Source organism: Erinaceus europaeus, chromosome X (genome assembly GCF_950295315.1).
Source record: "Erinaceus europaeus chromosome X, mEriEur2.1, whole genome shotgun sequence".
Lineage (NCBI taxonomy): Eukaryota > Metazoa > Chordata > Mammalia > Eulipotyphla > Erinaceidae > Erinaceus > Erinaceus europaeus.
Window position 1 is genome coordinate 117,427,298 of NC_080185.1, and position 17,638 is coordinate 117,444,935.

Sequence of the window (17,638 nt, forward strand, 5' to 3'; positions counted from 1 at the left end):
TTCACCAAATACAAAAGTAAATTTCAAGCGGATCAAGGACTTGGACGTTAGACCACAAACTATCAGATACCTAGAAGAGAATATTGGCAGAACTCTTTTCTGCACAAATTTCAAAGACATCTTCAATGAAACGAATCCAATTACAAAGAAGACTAAGGCAAGTATAAACCTATGGGACTACATCAAATTAAAAAGCTGCTTCACAGCAAAAGAAATCACTACCCAAACCAAGAGACCCCTCACAGAATGGGAGAAGATCTTTACATGCCATACATCAGACAAGAGTTTAATAACCAACATATATAAAGAGCTTGCCAGACTCAACAACAAGACAACAAATAACCCCTTCCAAAAATGGGGGGAGGACTTGGACAGAATATTCACCACAGAAGAGATCCAAAAGGCCAAGAAACACATGAAAAAATGCTCCAAGTCTCTGAGTGTCAGAGAAATGCAAATAAAGACAACAATGAGATACCACTTCACTCCTGTGAGAATGTCATACATCAGAAAAGGCAATAGAAGCAAATGCAGGAGAGGGTGTGGGGTCCAAGGAACCCTCCTACACTACTGGTGGGAATGTCAATTGGTCCAACCTCTGTGGAGAACAGTCTGGAGAACTCTCAGAAGGCTAGAAATGGACCTACCCTATGACCCTGCAATTCCTCTCCTGGGGATATATCCTAAGGAACCCAACATATCCATCCAAAAAGATCTGTGTACACATATGTTGTTCTTGGCAGCACAATTTGTAATAGCCAAAACCTGGAAGCAACCCAGGTGTCCAACAACAGATGAGTGGCTGAGCAAGTTGTGGTCTATATACACAATGGAATACTACTCAGCTATCAAAAATGGTGACTTCACCGTTTTCAGCCGATCTTGGATGGACCTTGAAAAAATCATGTTGAGTGAAATAAGTCAGGAACAGAAGGCTGAATATGGGATGATCTCACTCTCAGGCAGAAGTTGATAAACAAGATCAGAAAAGAAAACAGAAGTAGAACCTGAAATGGAATTGGCGTATGGCACCAAAGTAAAAGACTCTGGGGTGGGTGGGTGGGGAGAATACAGGTCCAGGAAGGATTCAGAGGACCTAGTGGGGGTTGTATTGTTAAATGGGAAACTGGGGAATGTTATGCATGTACAAACTACTGTACTTACTGTTGAATGTAAAACATTAATTCCCCCCAAAAAAAAAAGTTAAAAAAAAATGTCATACATCAGAAAAGGTAATAGCAGCAAATATTGGAGAGGGTGTGGGGTCAAAGGAACCCTCCTACACTGCTGGTGGGAATGTAAATTAGTCCAACCTCTGTGGAGAACAGTCTGGTTGGAATGTAAATTAGTCCAACCTCTGTGGAAAACAGTCTGGAGAACTCTCAGAAGGCTAGACATGGACCTGCCCTATGATCCTGCAATTCCTCTCCTGGGGATATATCCTAAGGAACCCAACATATCCATCCAAAAAGATCTGTGTACACATATGTTCTTGGCAGCACAATTTGTAATAGTCAAAACCTGGAAGCAACCCAGGTGTCCAACAACAGATGAGTGGCTGAGCAAGTTGTGGTCTATATACACAATGGAATACTACTCAGCTGTAAAAAACGGTGACTTCACTGTTTTCAGCCGATCTTGGATGGACCTTGAAAAAATCATGTTGAGTGAAATAAGTCAGAAACAGAAGGCTGAATATGGGATGATCTCACTCTCAGGCAGAAGTTGAAAAATAAGATCAGAAAAGAAAACAGAAGTAGAACCTGAAATGGAATTGGCGTATCGCACCAAAGTAAAAGACTGGGGGGTGGGTGGGTGGAGAGAATACAGGTCCAGAAAGGATTCAGAGGACCTAGTGGGGGTTGTATTGTTATATGGGAAACTGGGGAATGTTATGCATGTACAAACTATGTACTTACTGTTGCATGTAAAACATTAATCCCCCAATTAAAAAAATAAACTAATAAAAAAAAAAAGAAATCCCTACAGCAATCTAAAGTTACTACTTTGATTGTTTAAACTGTGTCTGATAGAGCTACTTCTTGGGCTATTTATTTTTTACATCTCCATGAGTATGTCACCATTCAAGTCAATGATTTGTAATCTCATCTGTGGTTCTGTCTCTGATGCTATTTGCATATGCCTTATTTTAATGTATTTTTATCCAACTGGAAATGTCACAAATTGTTACATACATGAGAATTTCTGAATATATTTTAGTTTTTACTGCTTTATAAATTTCTGTCACCTGATTTGAGAAAATGTGGGACTTTGCCCCTATGACAATACTTCCTCAACAACAATAACAAAAAAAGAAGCATGGATAATGATAGATGGTACAGAAAGGAAGTGATAGTACCCTGCCTGGGCACAAAGACCAAAAATGAGCCTGGCTTGAATAGAGAGGGGGAAGGGCTGTGAGAGGCAGAGTCCCGAAGGAACTTGAAAAGCATCACAATAGAACAACCTCTGTCATCATAGAATGGTTGGACCCAGGTAGTGAGTATGGTCAACAGCTCATCTGATCGTTGCCTCCTATTAGGAAGCAGCAGGTGGTGACTGATGACCTAAAGAGTAATGGGGAGGGGTGGAGGGAGAGGGTGGTTCTGAAAAGGAAATTACTTGATGTTGTGACCCTCACAAATGCCCACAAGGAGGCAGCATGATGTCATGCTTGTCCTTAGCACAGGGAGCTGTCTATTAGTAAAGCTCAAGGTAAGGTGATTCATTTGTTTGGAGCTTTCCCCTCAACCTTTTCTTCCTTCTGTTTGAAGGGCATTTTCAGTAGCTCACAAGCGGTCTCTCTCCATGCAGGACAGGTTCATTTGCTTCTAAAGCAGGTGTGGGGAATTCTGGCCTGCAGGCTGGTCTGGCCCTGTCAAGGCAATCAGAGCCAGGACTCAACATTGAATAAATCTAGGAGCTTTTATCATAGCAGCATAAGAGCTAATTTTTAAGTTAATAATTTTGTATGACACATGAATGATGTTTTAAATATCCAAACAGGGACTGGGAAGACAGCATAGTGGTTCTGCAAAAGGCTTTCAAGCCTGAAACTCCAAGCTCCCAGGTTCAATTCTTGGCACTGTAAGCCAGAACTGAGCAGTGCTCTGGTCTTTCTCTTTGTGTCTTTCTCTCTGTATCTGTCTTATTAAAATACAATAAATAAAATATTCAAAAAATAAAAATAAATAAAAACTTTAAAAAAATACAAACAGCCATTGGCAGGGAAAAAAAAGATTTTCCCGCCCCTGATTTGGGGTACAGACTGTGATGGGGCAAATGCAGTGTGGATGCTTATGCAAATGTCTGTTCAGGGTGCCGAGGCTTCTCTTGGTAGCTTTCCACAGGACAGATTCTTTTTTTTTTCTCTCTACTTTTTAATTTTTGTGATTAATAGTGGGTTTGTAAGATTACAGGGTATATAGCTATACACTGTACCCATCACCAAAGTTCTCTGTCCGTATCCTCTCACCTCCCAAAGATAACCATAGCAGAACACCATAGCAGAACAGATTCTTTTTTTTTTTTTTTAAGGTTTTATGTATTAATGAGAAAGATAGGAGGAGAGAGAAAGAACCAGACATCACTCTGGCACATGTGCTGCCAGGGATCGAACTCAGGACCTCATGCTTGAGAGTCCAAACCCTTATCACTGCGCCACCTCCCAGACCACAGCAGAACAGATTGTTTACAGTTAAGTTCTCAAGGTGAAAAGCTATCAGGGGAGGGGATGAGATGCGGAGTTCTGATGGTGGGAATTGTGTGGCGTTGTACCCTTCTTATCCTATGGTTTTGCCAATGTTTCCTTTTTATAAATTAAAAAAAAAGAAAAGAAAGGAAAAGAAAAACCTGGTTTCCTCACTCTGTTCCCCTTCCACCGTGTGCCTGTCTTTCAGTGTTGTGTGTGCACGTGTGTTGGGGTAAATAGGAGAGACAGTCAATGAGCTGGCAACCATGAGACTGAGCTAGAGGAGAACCCCCAGAGACAAGCAGAATGAGACCAACGTTCTGCCAACTATACGTAAAGATAGCACTATGCAGTCTGGTTAACTTTGGGGTCTTGAAGACAAAAGAGGTTTAAACAGAGAGAGAGATAGACCATAGCACTGAAACTTCCTTCAGTATGATGGAAGGGGGGGGGCGGGGTGGTAGGCTCAAAGCAGCACCATTATCCAAGTGAGCGATTTCACTGACTCAAATTATTTTTAATCCTAAAGTGACCATGATGAACATAACCTGTAGAGACCTGCGGAAGATGGGCTGCTGGGATGGAGCTGCTGGGCCCAGGATATTGAGCAGGGAACGAGCTGTTCCATTTCATTTTGCATAGATATTTAAGTGACAAATAAGTGGGAGTACATTATATTCCTTCTTTGTGATTCTAAACTACTGAGATTGGCAGCAGATCAAACATCACAGAACTTGAGATTGAACTTGAGTGTTGTATTTCTCAGTGTTCCCCTAGGAGTTTGTATGTGGCTCTAAGCACTCTTAGTTCCTTCCAGAAAGTAGAATGTTCACTTTCTATAGCCAAAACCGTGTCCGATTTTATGCCTCTCCCCTAGGCTCTGACCTTTGAGCTGGTGGCTTCTTCCCACAACCCCCCCCCCCAACGTTTACAGTGTAGTCGTTGACCAGGGGGTTCTTTCCACACTGCCTGGCCTTTATTATTTGCACTTTCTGATCCCTTGGGGACAGAGAACTAGAGAGTAGTTGTCGGGGAGTGATCCTGGGGCCACTAGAGCTCATGTTGGCAGGTGAATATGGAGGCTGTGGCAGGAGCAGCTGTGGATGTATGGTGGGTGGGTATCGAAGCATCGGCCCCAGGACAAATGATGGTGGTGGACAAGGCCCAGCTGATAGGGAAAGGGTGATCAAGTATTTCATTATGTTTTATCTCTTGTAGGTATGGATGGGTTTTTAAAATCTGATGAGAGACAAAGACTCGCTAAAGAAAGACGAGAAGAAAGAGAAAAGTGTCTGGGTAAGTTGTACACTTTGGTATTTAGGTCCAGGGAGGTGAAGGTATGGCTGTATCTATTCTGATGATCCTTAGAAGTATGTGACTTGGGGTCGGGTGGTGGTGCACCTGGTTGGTTGAGCACACATATTACAAGGTGCAAAGACCTGGGTTTGAGCCCCCAGTCCCCACCTGCAAGGGGATGGCTTTGCAAGTAAAGCAGTGCTACAGGTGTCTCTCTATCTCTCTGCCTCTTTATCACCCCCCCTTCCTTCTCAATTTCTGGCTGTCTCTATCCAATAAATAAATAAAGATAATAATAAAATTAAAAAAGAAGTATGTGACTTGACAGGAAGAGACCTAGGGCAATTGCTGTTGAACTCAAAGATTCCAGGATGACTGACCTATTGAGAGATGGCTAAATCTCAGAACAGTTCATTTCTTCATTTAGCCTATGCAGTTTGAGGCATTGTGCTGGGTCTGTGGAGAGGCTGGTGATTTCACTGCCCTGCTCCCTCACACCACCACCTTGTATGCCTACGCAGATTCTCTTTTTGGGCCACCCAGAAGGGTCATCCTTAGGAGAACTGAGAACTGAGCACTGAAGACATTTTTTGTTAGGACAAGGAAGCCCACCAAAAAAGGCTGTCTTGCCTCTTGCATGCTACAGATAAATGAGTATGTGATATGTGCTCTCCCCCCCCCCCATGCTGTGAGGTACATAGACAATGGTTTTCCATGGAGTTAACTTTCAGATTCTTCTCCTGGCTGCCTCCTGCTGGTCAGTTGAAGCATTGCACCTTACAATGACAACACCCCCGCCCAACCTTGCCCCGCCCAGTGGAGTTCCACCCCTTTAGTTAATGTTTTGTGGGGGAAGCCAGTTTTATTTGTGTGTTTGCCCCCTTGATTAGCTTTCACAGCACACATGTTTTAGCTGCTACAGAGTCTTGCACATGTGTGTAATACCATCACTCCCAGCCAGCTGTTCTCTATTATTTTTATTTGAGAGAGGAAAAGATACCAAAGCATTGCTCCACCATTCATGGAGCTTCCCCTGGTTTGTGGTGCTTCCATGTGCTGCTAGGATGGGAATACAGACCTGATAGATGATAAGGCACATGCTCTATAGGGTGAGCTATCTCCTGACTCCCAGCTCACATGGTTTTGAATGAATGCACCCTTATAACTCTCATTTCCCTAGCCGGTATGTGACTGAGCCTTTTGTGGCAGGTCTGTGTTGATGACAGCAATGAGTGGCCAGGGAGGTGGCTAGAATACTTGCTATACATGTTATGAGACCCCAGCTTCAGTCACCAAAACTGCATGTGCTGTAGTGGCACTCTTGTCTCCCTCTTTCATAAAATAAAAATAAATCACTGTGTACTTCCATGCCTTGCCTTGTTTAATATTTATGACCCCGTGATGTCACAAATGTCACTGTCCCCATTCATGGAGGAAGAAACCAGGACAGAGATTAAATGGCTACCATTCCCAGAGTTACCCCACTAAAAAGCAGAAAGCTAGAACCCTTCCTTTCTGTCAGTACAGCCTAGAATCCCACTAGACTCTTGTTTTTGGTTCTGTTCCTACTTCTCTATAATGATCTTAGTCCAAATGACGCAGGGTTCTGTGGGAATGGCATAGCTCTAACACTTTCCTTTTCCCCCAGCTGCCCGTGAGCAGCAGATATTGGAGAAACAGAAAAGAGCCAGGCTTCAGTATGAAAAGCAAATCGAGGAGCGTTGGAGGAAACTGGAAGAGCAGCGTCAACGAGAGGATCAAAAGAGGGCTGCTGTAGAAGAGAAGAGGAAGCAGAAGCTCCGGGAGGAGGAGGTGAGACCCTGGGGCCTCCTCTCTCTTCCTACCCCTGTCCTTTCAGGAGCTCTCATGTTGGTTGTGGTGCTCAGGGCATCCAAGTGTCCCACCCAGTTCTTCTCTTTTCTTTTTTATTTATAAAAATGAAACATTGACAAAACTGTAGGATAAGAGGGGTACACAACTTCGCATAATTCCCACCACCAGACCTCAATATCCCAACCTCTCCTCTGATAGCTTTCCTATTCTTTACCCCTCTGGTAGTATGGACCCAAGGTCATTGTGGGATACAGAAGGTGGAAGGTCTGGCTTCTGTAATTGCTTTCCCACTGAACATGGGCGTTGAGAGGTCGATCAATACTCCCAACCTGTCTCACTCTTTCCCTAGTGGGGAAGGGCTCTGGGAAAGCGAGCTCCAAGGCACATTGGTGGAGTTGTCTGTCTGGGGAAGTCTAGTCTCATCCTGCTAACATCTGGAACCTGGTGGCTGAAAAGAGAGTTAACATACAAAGCCAAACAAATTGTTGAACAGTCATGGGCCTAAAGACTGGAATAGTACAAATGAAGTGTTGGGAGATCCTCCATTTTGTCGATAGCTAGTAGGCATATTTTAGTTATATTTTGAAGGGCCTGTAGGCCTGTAGCTATACTAATTGTGTGTGTGTGTGTGTGTGTGTGTGTGTGTGTGTATTTGCCTGAGCCTGAAATCTGATATGCAGGTGGATACAAGTTATTTTTCTGGAGAGATGATGTCATGGCTGGGAAAAGGACCAAAAAGCTGGATCAGGGAAGAGAGTAGCTTCCTAAAATGGGAAAGGGGTATAAATATTGTTGACTGTAAACCCCAACGAGTTGATGTGATCTGGGGCCCATAATTAGCTTAGGTGCCTGTGTGACCTCTGCATCCCTCTAGATCTGAATGTCCCGCCCAGTTCTGTGGTCCTAAGCCATGCTCCCAGTGGGCACCGATGCCTTCCTTTGTAGCATGACTCAGGTGTTGACTTGCTGAGTGACCTCTCTGGGCCTTGGTTTGCTTATTTCTGAAGTGAGTGTGTTGGATTTGGATTTGGCAGTGTCTAAGGTTAGACTAGGTCTCCAGTCTTTCAGAGATGATCGCTGCTGAAGGTTCAGAGAGGTTGTGGATATGGGGCTGTGAACAGTGTAGATTTGGGTAAGGGGGAAACAACACGATTCTCTTGTTCGATGCTGGAAAATCCAGTCACCTACCCTCAAATACAAAGATATTGGTATATTGAAAAATTTAAAGTGCTTTCTTGATTTAATCATCTTTTTTCCTCCATTTACCTTTTTTAAAATACATAGAATGTAATTAATTACCCCTACAGAGTTCCTGTATCACTAAATTTTAAAAATATATGTAGAAAGCAGATTTGAAGTATAGATTTTCTTAACAATTCTATTTTAAGGATGTAATCCTAGCCTTGTATCAGGTGATGATCATTTTTTATTCATAAAGTGTAATGACTCATCACTTAGTATGAACGGTATTATGGTTTGGAAATCACCAACACTATAGGATATAGAAATGTTTGTTTAGGTTCGTTATTTTTCAGAAAACTTTGAATAGCTTCTCACTATGTACTTTTACCCCTTTATGTTTTGTTAAGTTTACAAAGTATATGTAGTGACCAGGTAGAGTACATACAGGACTTATATGTGTAAGGCCTGGGTTTATTCCCCAGCACCCCATATGCTGGAGTGGAGACTGAGGGTGCACTAGTCTCCTTTCTCTTGCTCTCATGAGATCTTCTAAAAGCACATAAGAACATGCAAGTGTGCACACACGCATGCACACACACACGCATACACACAGGCTCACTTTTACCCAAAAACTACTTGTTTAAATGATAATCTCTTTGTGCATCTTACAGAATGTGGATCTTGGCAAGGGTCTTAGCTGTGGTCTCCATTGCTGACTGCAGCCCAAACCTGAAGTTAGAGGAATTGAAAGAGATGATGTTTCTGCTAGTGCTCAGCAAAGCACCTAGCCCAGAGTAATTACTCAGAATTGTTAGACCCCCTTCAATAACTTGTCTGGCTTTGACTGAATAAAGGTTAAGAGACAACTGCCTAGAAGGGATCATAGCACCACCAGTGTTGCCCCCCCGCCCAGGAAAAAAAGCTATAATACGAAAGGTTATTTCAGTAACCTGGGACAGATGCCTTCTTCTCTGACCTGTGTGTACTTGTTGCCCATTTTCTAACTTCCTTCATTCCCTGTCTTAAAGCTTTTCTCCCTCTTCTGTCCATTTTGATTTCTGACATCTTCTGAAATTTCTGGATACAGAGAAACTATGTGGCTGCCACTTGCAGAAGGGAACACCATGCAGTTCTGGGAGACATTTCCTACAGTGTCACAGGGGCCACCTTGGAGGCTCCCCCTGTCAAATTGTTCTTTATCTTGTAGGTGAAGGAGGGTCAGGCTAGATGGTTTGACCTCATCTAGCTGAGTCTTGGTGATTTTGTTTCTGCAATATTTTCTGCTTGCTTTCTGTGCTTTCTTACCACCACCCCCCCATACACACACACTCTGCTGTGGGTTAGGGGTGCCATTTAACTGCAGGCAATATGGAGCCCCAAGCAGGCACAGCAGGGCAGGCTGAGTTGGCCCTGCTGTGGTTATGTAGCAGCTCAAGCAGCAGGTTCCCCCTGCCACCTGCTGGGCCCAGGGGACTGGCTGAAGCTCAGGGCCTCTAAACACAGGCCAGCCTGCTCACTGCATTTGCACTGGTGCCCTGCTTACCACAAGCCAGTCTGGCCTTCTTTTGTCCCATCTTTGGAGAGGGTGGCTAGGTCTACACTGCATAAGCCCTTTCCCAAAGGCACTCTTCTGCCCTGACCTCATCGCTGAGAGCTCTGGAGAGGGTATACTGCTACCCACTTTGCCTGTGGCACACTTTTGCCCACCCCCCCCCCGTGCCAGATTTAAGTTCATCCTCTTAGAGTCTGTCTCTGTCCACCAGAGAGAAGCCACTGCAGGAAGCTGGTTCATTCTGTGCAGCCCATTTTGCTGCTGTAGCTTACAGAAAGTGTCTTTGTTGCCAGCCAAACCTGATCTTTAACTCCCTATATCTCCACATACCTGCCCCAGCTCCTGAAGGTTGTTGTGAGGTCACTCTCTGTAGCTCCTCCTGTCTGTGTGGGTGAGCTGCTGATCAGCCTGTGCTGGCAACTCGTATGTCCACTTGAAACCTGGCTTGGAGCTTGTCTCACAGGAAGCTGCCTTTTCCTCGAAGTAGGGTCTTCTAGTCCTTACATGCCGCACAGCTGTTGCAACAAGTGTGTCATCTCCCTGGCTTGGGCTGCCAGCACAAATGCACACACATTCCCAACGGGGGGGGGGGGGGAGGCTGCCTCCTGAGTAGCGCCTGAGAAGTGGGACTTGGCAAATCCAGGTCCCTGTTCCTCAGGTGAAACAATCAGTAAAGGCCTACTTCCAAGTGAAGCCTCTTTACAACTGGTTTTGACACATCGTCACTTCTTATACTCGCATTACTTCATCTCTGACAAAAGCCATCAGGCCCAGTGGAAAATGAGAAATTCCTGAACTTCCCTAACACCAAGCTGAGAGCTGGTTTCTCTCAAAGGATATTAACTGACAGAGGATCTTGCTAACCCCAGGGCTTTCTGGCCAACTGTGGACTCTGGTTTGGAGAGAAAGACCCCTGCAGAGACCCACAGAGGACTATTTAGGGGCCTGTCGCCATGCTATCCTTCCCAGAATACATGTAGCAAGGGCATTGGGAAAGCCACTGGCAGCTATCCACAGGAAGGCATTGCTTAGCTGTGCCTATCTGGTGGCTTGGTACCTCACTGGGCCTACTCAGCAGGTCACCTTGGCCTTGCTTCTCCTGATCCAGGTAGGTCTCCAGCCATTGTCGAGGGTGGAGTTCTCCATTCTTCCTTTGAGCCCAGTTCTCCCTGATGGAGGGTGTTCTGTGACAAGCGTCTGACTTGTCCTTTCTCTATTCTTTGTCAATCATCAGATGCTACTCAGGGGAGCCAGGACTTGGCAGGGACTGCAGCATGCAGTATGCAGCTCAAATATTCATTGGTGCAGTTCTTCTGTGGAGACTGAACCTTCTCCTCTAACCAGTGTCCCTGGGAACCTTTCAGAAATGCAAATTCTCAGCAGGCTCCACCCAGACTGGTAGAATAGGAACTCATTTAACAAGCCCTCTAGAGGATTCTGATGCAAGCTCTCTAAAGTTTGAGAACCACTGCTCTAAACAGCCCTATTATTTCCCTCTTCAAATTCAGGTATCAGTGGTTAAGGCCTTCTTGTGTTGGTCATTATTTCTACACTTGAGTGAGCTGATGATGGAATTAAAATTACCTAGATTCTGGTGAGGAAATGGAAGTATGAGGAGGCTAAATAATTGATTCAAGGTCACAGGTCTAAAGTGCCAGGGAGAGACGTAGGACTTGGCTCCATACCTCCTGATTCCAAATCTAGGATTCTCTGTATACTATCATATGAAGGAACAGAACGAGAGAGAGAGACAGAGACAGAGACAGAGAGAACACTGATCTGTAGAGGACTTAGCTTTAGGAAGAGTGAAGTAAGACAGATTTTGTTTTGACTTTTTTCAATTACCCATTTTGATAAGTTTTGTTTCATAAGTCCTCTTGCTATAGAATCTGATTATCACCTGTCTTTTATCATCCCTCCAAAAATAGGTGACCCAAAGTGATTGTGTCTGTCTCTCAGGGATAGCTTCATTTTCACATATCTATATATAGTCTGAAAAAATGAATTTCTAGTGGTGGAATTTGGAGCAGCTCAGGGGCTTAGGTTAGGGATGGATGGCAGAAGTATTATTTCCAAAGGTAGCTGAACAGTCCAGGAGTAGGCATTGGATAAACATTTCCTTATAATTAGGCATATGTGCAGCTATCTGGTGGCAAGTGTTGGTGTTTTATTCTTGTTGGTCTCCCAGTAGATAAGGAACTGTCTTGTTAGGTTCTTCTGGCATGTAGCATCTCTCATTCCCATTCAATTCCAAATTCACTCTGAATTAAAAGGTTTCAGTACTTAATTTAAGTCACTAGTTAAATGTCATTAAGTCCATATGAGGAAATACTGTTTAACCTCAAGTCACTGTACATCAAGCATGTTGTAAATGGCATCCAGTTAAAATTATATGTCAAGGCAAAAAATGAGTTGAAGCAAGGCATTTATTCTTTTGCAGAAGGTTGTGCCACTAACAGTGGCAGTCAGGCAGCAGCGCGCCCCTTTGCCCATCTCCCATCTTTTATACTTCACGCAGAACTGTCTCCTCCAACCCTGGGCTGGGCTTCAGAGCTCACAGTCTCCCCATTGTCTAAATAAGGAAAGGAGGAAGAGAGTCTGAGGGTCTCTGCTGGAGGATTAGCAAGCACTGCAAGGAACTATTATTATCTGACCTAAAGAATACAAAACTACTGGCCACAGGTGGTCATAGATAACAATTTATAAAAAGAATTTTTGTACTAAACAGTTGTATATATTCATATTCCTTTGAAGAGAAGACTTAACCATCTCTCACAAGCAGAAAATAGTAAATAAATTACACTCCCTTATACCCCAACTTAAAAAGAAATTTTACTTATAAAATGGAAATATTGACAAGACCATAAGATAAGAGGGGTACAGTTCCCACCACCAGAACTCCGTATCCCATCTCCTCCCTTGATAGCTTTCCTATTCTTTATCCCTCTGGGAGTATGGACCCAGGGTCATTCTGGGGTGCAGAAGGTGGAAGGTCTGACTTCTGTAATTGCTTCCCCACTGAACATGGGCGTTGGCAGGTCAATCCATACTCCCAGCCTGTCTCTCTCTTTCCCTAGTGGGGCAGGGATCTGGGGAGGCGGGGCTCCAGGACACATTGGTGGATTGTCTACCCTGGGAAGTCAGGTTGACATCATGGTAGCATTTGGAACCTGGTGGCTGAAAAAGAGTTGAGATTTAAAGCAGAACAAATTGTTGACTAATCATGAACCTAAAGATAAGAATATTGCAGATGAAGATTTAGGGGTCTCTGTTTTAGAAAAAGCTATTAGGTCTATTTTAGGTATATTCCAAGGGGTCCATGACTTTACTAGTTTTTACCTGCACCTGACATCTAATATGCAGGTGGACCTAGGTTATTGTCTGGGGAGATGGTGTCATAGTTGTAAAAAGGACTAAAAAGCTAGATCAGGGAAGAGAGTAGCTCCCAAATATGGGAAAAGTATATAAATACCATTAACTGTAAACCCCATCGATTTGATCTGAGGCAAACCCCAACTTTTACCAAGCCATCCACCAGGCTTAGCTAGCAAAATGTAACGAGGCCAGGATTTTGCTAGGAAATGCACACTCATGGTCAAAGAATCTCAGCCAAAAATGCAGATGCAGCTAATGGTCGATCCAAACTTGAGACTTGCAGAAGAAAAAAATCCCCTTTCTGCTTACAGGTCCCCTGAGAGGCCATCTCTTAGCAAAGTACTATTCGGAAGGAAACCATACAAAGGAAACAAGGAAAAATAATTCCTCTGGTGTAGACAAAAGGGATAGATCCAGGCAGCCCTAAGTAACCTTTCTATATTTCTAGTGGGTGAAATGAAGGTGCCTTTCCCCCTCCTTATTTCTGCTTGCTTGTTCATTTAACCCAAGAGAGAATGATAGCCAACCTCACACCCTCTCCCGCGGAGTATGGTTTGGGAGCTTGGTGTTTGCAGTGTCATTGGAGTGGTAAGGAGTGGGAAAAAATTAGAGCAGCTTCCCTCCAATACCAAGGAAGAGGGCTGGCAGTTGGCCCCTTTATGAAAAGAACAGTTGGGTCCACATAGGAAAGTGCTTTGAGAAATGCTCTGTTAAGAGAGAAGCCTGGTGGCAGTTTTTCTCTTCTAGCAAAAATGTTTTTAGTTCCCCTTAAGAAGTTCTGAGGTGGGAAAATGGGGCTTGGCAGTCTCAGAGTCAGCTTCTCAGTCCCGTAAATAAAATTCTAATGACATTTTCATTTAAAAGTTTATAAATTAGACTCAGTGAGTAGAGTGCTTTGCAAACCCGAGGCTCTGAATTCAAACCCTAATGCTACATATATACATACATATATATATATATATATATATATTGCCTCCAGTGTTACTGCTGGGGCTTGGTACCTGCACTACGAATCCACTGCTCCTGGAGGCTATTTTTCCCATTTTGTTGCCCTTGTAGTTGTTGTTGTTGTCATAGCTGTTGTTGTTGGATAGGACTGAGAGAAATGGAGAGAGGAGGAAAGACGCCTGCAGACCTATAGCACTTGCGAAGTGACCCCCTGCAGGTGGGGAACTGGGGGCTCGAACCGGGATCCTTAAGCCAGCCCTTGCGCTTTGCACCATATGCTCTTTACTCACTGCACTACCACCCAACCCCCCATAAATATTTTTTAAGATTACTTGAAGGCCAGGCAGTGGTGTACTTGGTTGAGTACACACGTTACCGTGCTTAAGGACCTGGGTTTCAGCCCTCAGTTCCTACCTGCAGAGGGAAGCTTCACAAGTTCTGAAGCAGGTCTGCAGATACCTTTCTTCTCTCTGTGCCTCCCTTTCCCTCTCAATTTTTCTGTCCTATCAAATTAAATAATAAATATCTTTCTCTCTTTTTTTGTAAAGTTTACTTGTATTGTTTCTACAACATTTTTGTTAATGAAATTAATTTGCATTTTAAGGATGAAACATGATAACTTGCATATGGCCCACAGAAAAAAAGTATTCAATATAATAAATGTAGGAGTCATGGTTATTTCAGTTCCATTTTAATAGTAGCCAAGCCATTGCAAAAACATAGTGAATTACTCAGCATGATTTATATCAGTTATGAACTTTAATAGTTCTATATATTGCCTCTCAATTACCTTTCTTTTTTTTAAATTTATTTCTTTATTTGGAAATTAATGTTTTACGTTCAACAGTAAATACAATAGTTTGTACATGCATAACATTCCCCAGTTTCCCATTTAACAATACAACCCCCACTATGTCATTTATCATCCTTCATGGACCTGTATTCTCCCCACCCACCTACCCCAGAGTCTTTTACTTTGGTGTAATATGCCAATTCCATTTCAGGTTCTACTTGTGTTTTCTTTTCTGATCTTGTTTTTCAACTTCTGCCTGAGAGTGAGATCATCCCATATTCATCCTTCTGTTTCTGACTTATTTCACTCAACATGATTTTTTCAAGGTCCATCCAAGATCGGCTGAAAACAGTGAAGTCACCGTTTTTTACAGCTGAGTAGTATTCCATTGTGTATATAGACCACAACTTGCTCAGCCACTCATCTGTTGTTGGACACCTGGGTTGCTTCCAAGTTTTGGCTATTACAAATTGTGCTGCCAAGAACAACATATGTGTACACAGATCTTTTTGGATGGATGTGTTGGGTTCCTTAGGATATATCCCCAGGAGAGGAATTGCAGGGTCATAGGGTAGGTCCATTTCTAGCCTTCTGAGAGTTCTCCAGACTGTTCTCCACAGAGGTTGGACCAATTGACATTCCCACCAGAAGTCTAGGAGGGTTCCTTGGACCCCACACCCTCCCCAGCATTTGCTGCTGTTACCTTTTCTGATGTATGACATTCTCACAGGAGTGAAGTGGTATCTCATTGTTGTCTTTATTTGCATTTCTCTGACAATCAGAGACTTGGAGCATTTTTTCATGTGTTTCTTGGCCTTTTGGATCTCTTCTGTGGTGAATATTCTGTCCATGTCCTCCCCCCATTTTTGGATGGGGTTATTTGTTGTCTTGTTGTTGAGTTTGGCAAGCTCTTTATATATGTTGGTTATTAAACTCTTGTCTGATGTATGGCATGTAAAGATCTTCTCCCATTCTGTGAGGGGTCTCTTGGTTTGGGTAGTGGTTTCTTTTGCTGTGAAGCAGCTTTTTAATTTGATGTAGTCCCATAGGTTTATACTTGCCTTAGTCTTCTCTGTAATAGGATTCGTTTTATTGAAGATGTCTTTAAAATGTATGCGGCAAAGAGTTCTGCCAATATTTTCTTCTAGGTACCTGATAGTTTGTGGTCTAACATCCAAGTCCTTGATCCGCTTGGAATTTACTTTTGTATTTGGTGAAATACAGTGATTCAGTTTCATTCTTCTGCATGTTTCAACCCATTGTTTCCAACACCATTTGTTGAAGAGACTCTGCTTTCTCCATTTAATAGTCTGAACCCCTTTGTCAAAGATTAGATGTCCATAGGCGTGGGGCCTCACTTCTGGGCTCTCAATTCTATTCCACTGGTCAGTGTGTCTATTCATGTTCCAGTACCAAGCAGTTTTGATGACAATGGCCCTATAATACACTTTGAGATCTGGGAGTGTGAAGCCTCCGGTTCTGTTCTTTTTTCTCAAGACTGTTTTGGCAATTCTAGGTCTTTTCTGGTTCCAGATAAACATTTGTAGCATTTGTTCTATTCTCCTAAAAATTGTGCTTGGGATCTTGATGGGGATAGCATTAAATTTGTAGATGGCTCTGGGTAATATATTCATTTTGATGATGTTAATTCTTCCAACCCATGAACATGGAATATCTTTCCACTTCTTTGTGTCTTTTTCAATTTCTTTGAGTAGTGACTCATAATTTTCAGTATACAAGTCTTTCACTTCCTTGGTTAGATTTACTCCTAGATATTTTATTGTTTTTGTTGCTATAGTAAAAGGAATTGATTTCTGGATTTCAATTTCTTCTAACTTAGTGTTTGCATAGAGGAATGCCACTGACTTTTGAATGTTAATTTTATAGCAAATAATAAATATCTTTCAAAAGAAAATATTTGAAGGGAGAGCTAAGGGAAGGTTGGGAATCTAGTGCCTTCTGGTGGAAGGATAAAAGTTTGATGGGAGGGTAAGCTATACTGATGTCTTGGGGTTATGTGGAAATGTGCCCTGGTGTGGTAGCTCTGTAATTCAACATTCTCTCAATAAAGCAATACTGAAGGAGGTGGGTTAACTGTACCTTTAGACACACAAAGTGTATATATATATATATATATATATATATATATATATATATATATATATATATATATATATATATATATATGTGAATGCTTTCTGTTTCAGCTAGAGAGGATGCAGTTGGTTCTGGAGCACAGCCATTGTTGTTCTGCTGGATGGTGCCAAGGGGGACTTGAGACAGGCCTCAAGGAGTTAATGCTTGTCTGGCATTATTCTTAAACAAATCAGGGCCTAGAGGGGAGGAGGTGTTGGGGTTGGAAGGCTGCACTAGCTTCATTGTTTACTCCCCACCCCTGAGAAGGAGCTGGTGTGGCAGGGAGAGAGCCTGAGATTCAGATGCTGAGCACAGAGCCCCATTGGGTAGCTCACCCCAGCTCTGAGGCAGGCTGTGAGGCTCAGAGGTTCATCTTGCTCTCCCTTGTCTGGCCTGTCAGGAGCGGCTAGAGGCGATGATGCGCCGGTCCCTGGAGCGCACGCAGCAGCTAGAGATGAAGAAGAAGTGCTCGTGGGGACCATCACTGCCTTCAGGGGCCGGAGGACGTGACGGTGAGTGTGGGGCCCGTCTACTCGATTTGTAGGGCCCTAGTGGAGATGGTGGGCATGCCTGCACCCACAGGATCCCAGGGGAATGCTTTGCACAGATCTGCAAATACCTTTTTCAGATATGAATATGATGTTAAAAACTGCCAATTTTCCTGGGGATGCATTTATCCTGACAGAGACCGTGTGTTTGTCATGCTTGTGATCTGCAGGTGATATAACAACTGGGTTCTGAGGGAAAGGCAAAGCAAAGCAGAGCAAATGGATGCAGAGCCTGGCTAGGCAGCCCCACCTGGCACACCCAGGGGTGATCTGCCTTTAGAGAC

General features: G+C 43.3%; 1 protein-coding gene across 10 annotated transcripts in view; it reads left to right on the forward strand.

Moving 5' to 3' along the window:
* MAP7D2 (MAP7 domain containing 2) overlaps nt 1-17,638 on the forward strand; it is a 96,428-nt gene that overhangs the window by 42,235 nt on the left and 36,555 nt on the right. For all 10 annotated transcript variants that reach the window (XM_060182909.1, XM_060182910.1, XM_060182911.1 and 7 more), the window contains exons 2-4: nt 4,910-4,987; nt 6,636-6,799; nt 17,207-17,318. In XM_060182909.1, coding sequence (XP_060038892.1) covers nt 4,910-4,987; nt 6,636-6,799; nt 17,207-17,318 — 354 coding nt within the window. The remainder of the gene's footprint in view (nt 1-4,909; nt 4,988-6,635; nt 6,800-17,206; nt 17,319-17,638) is intronic.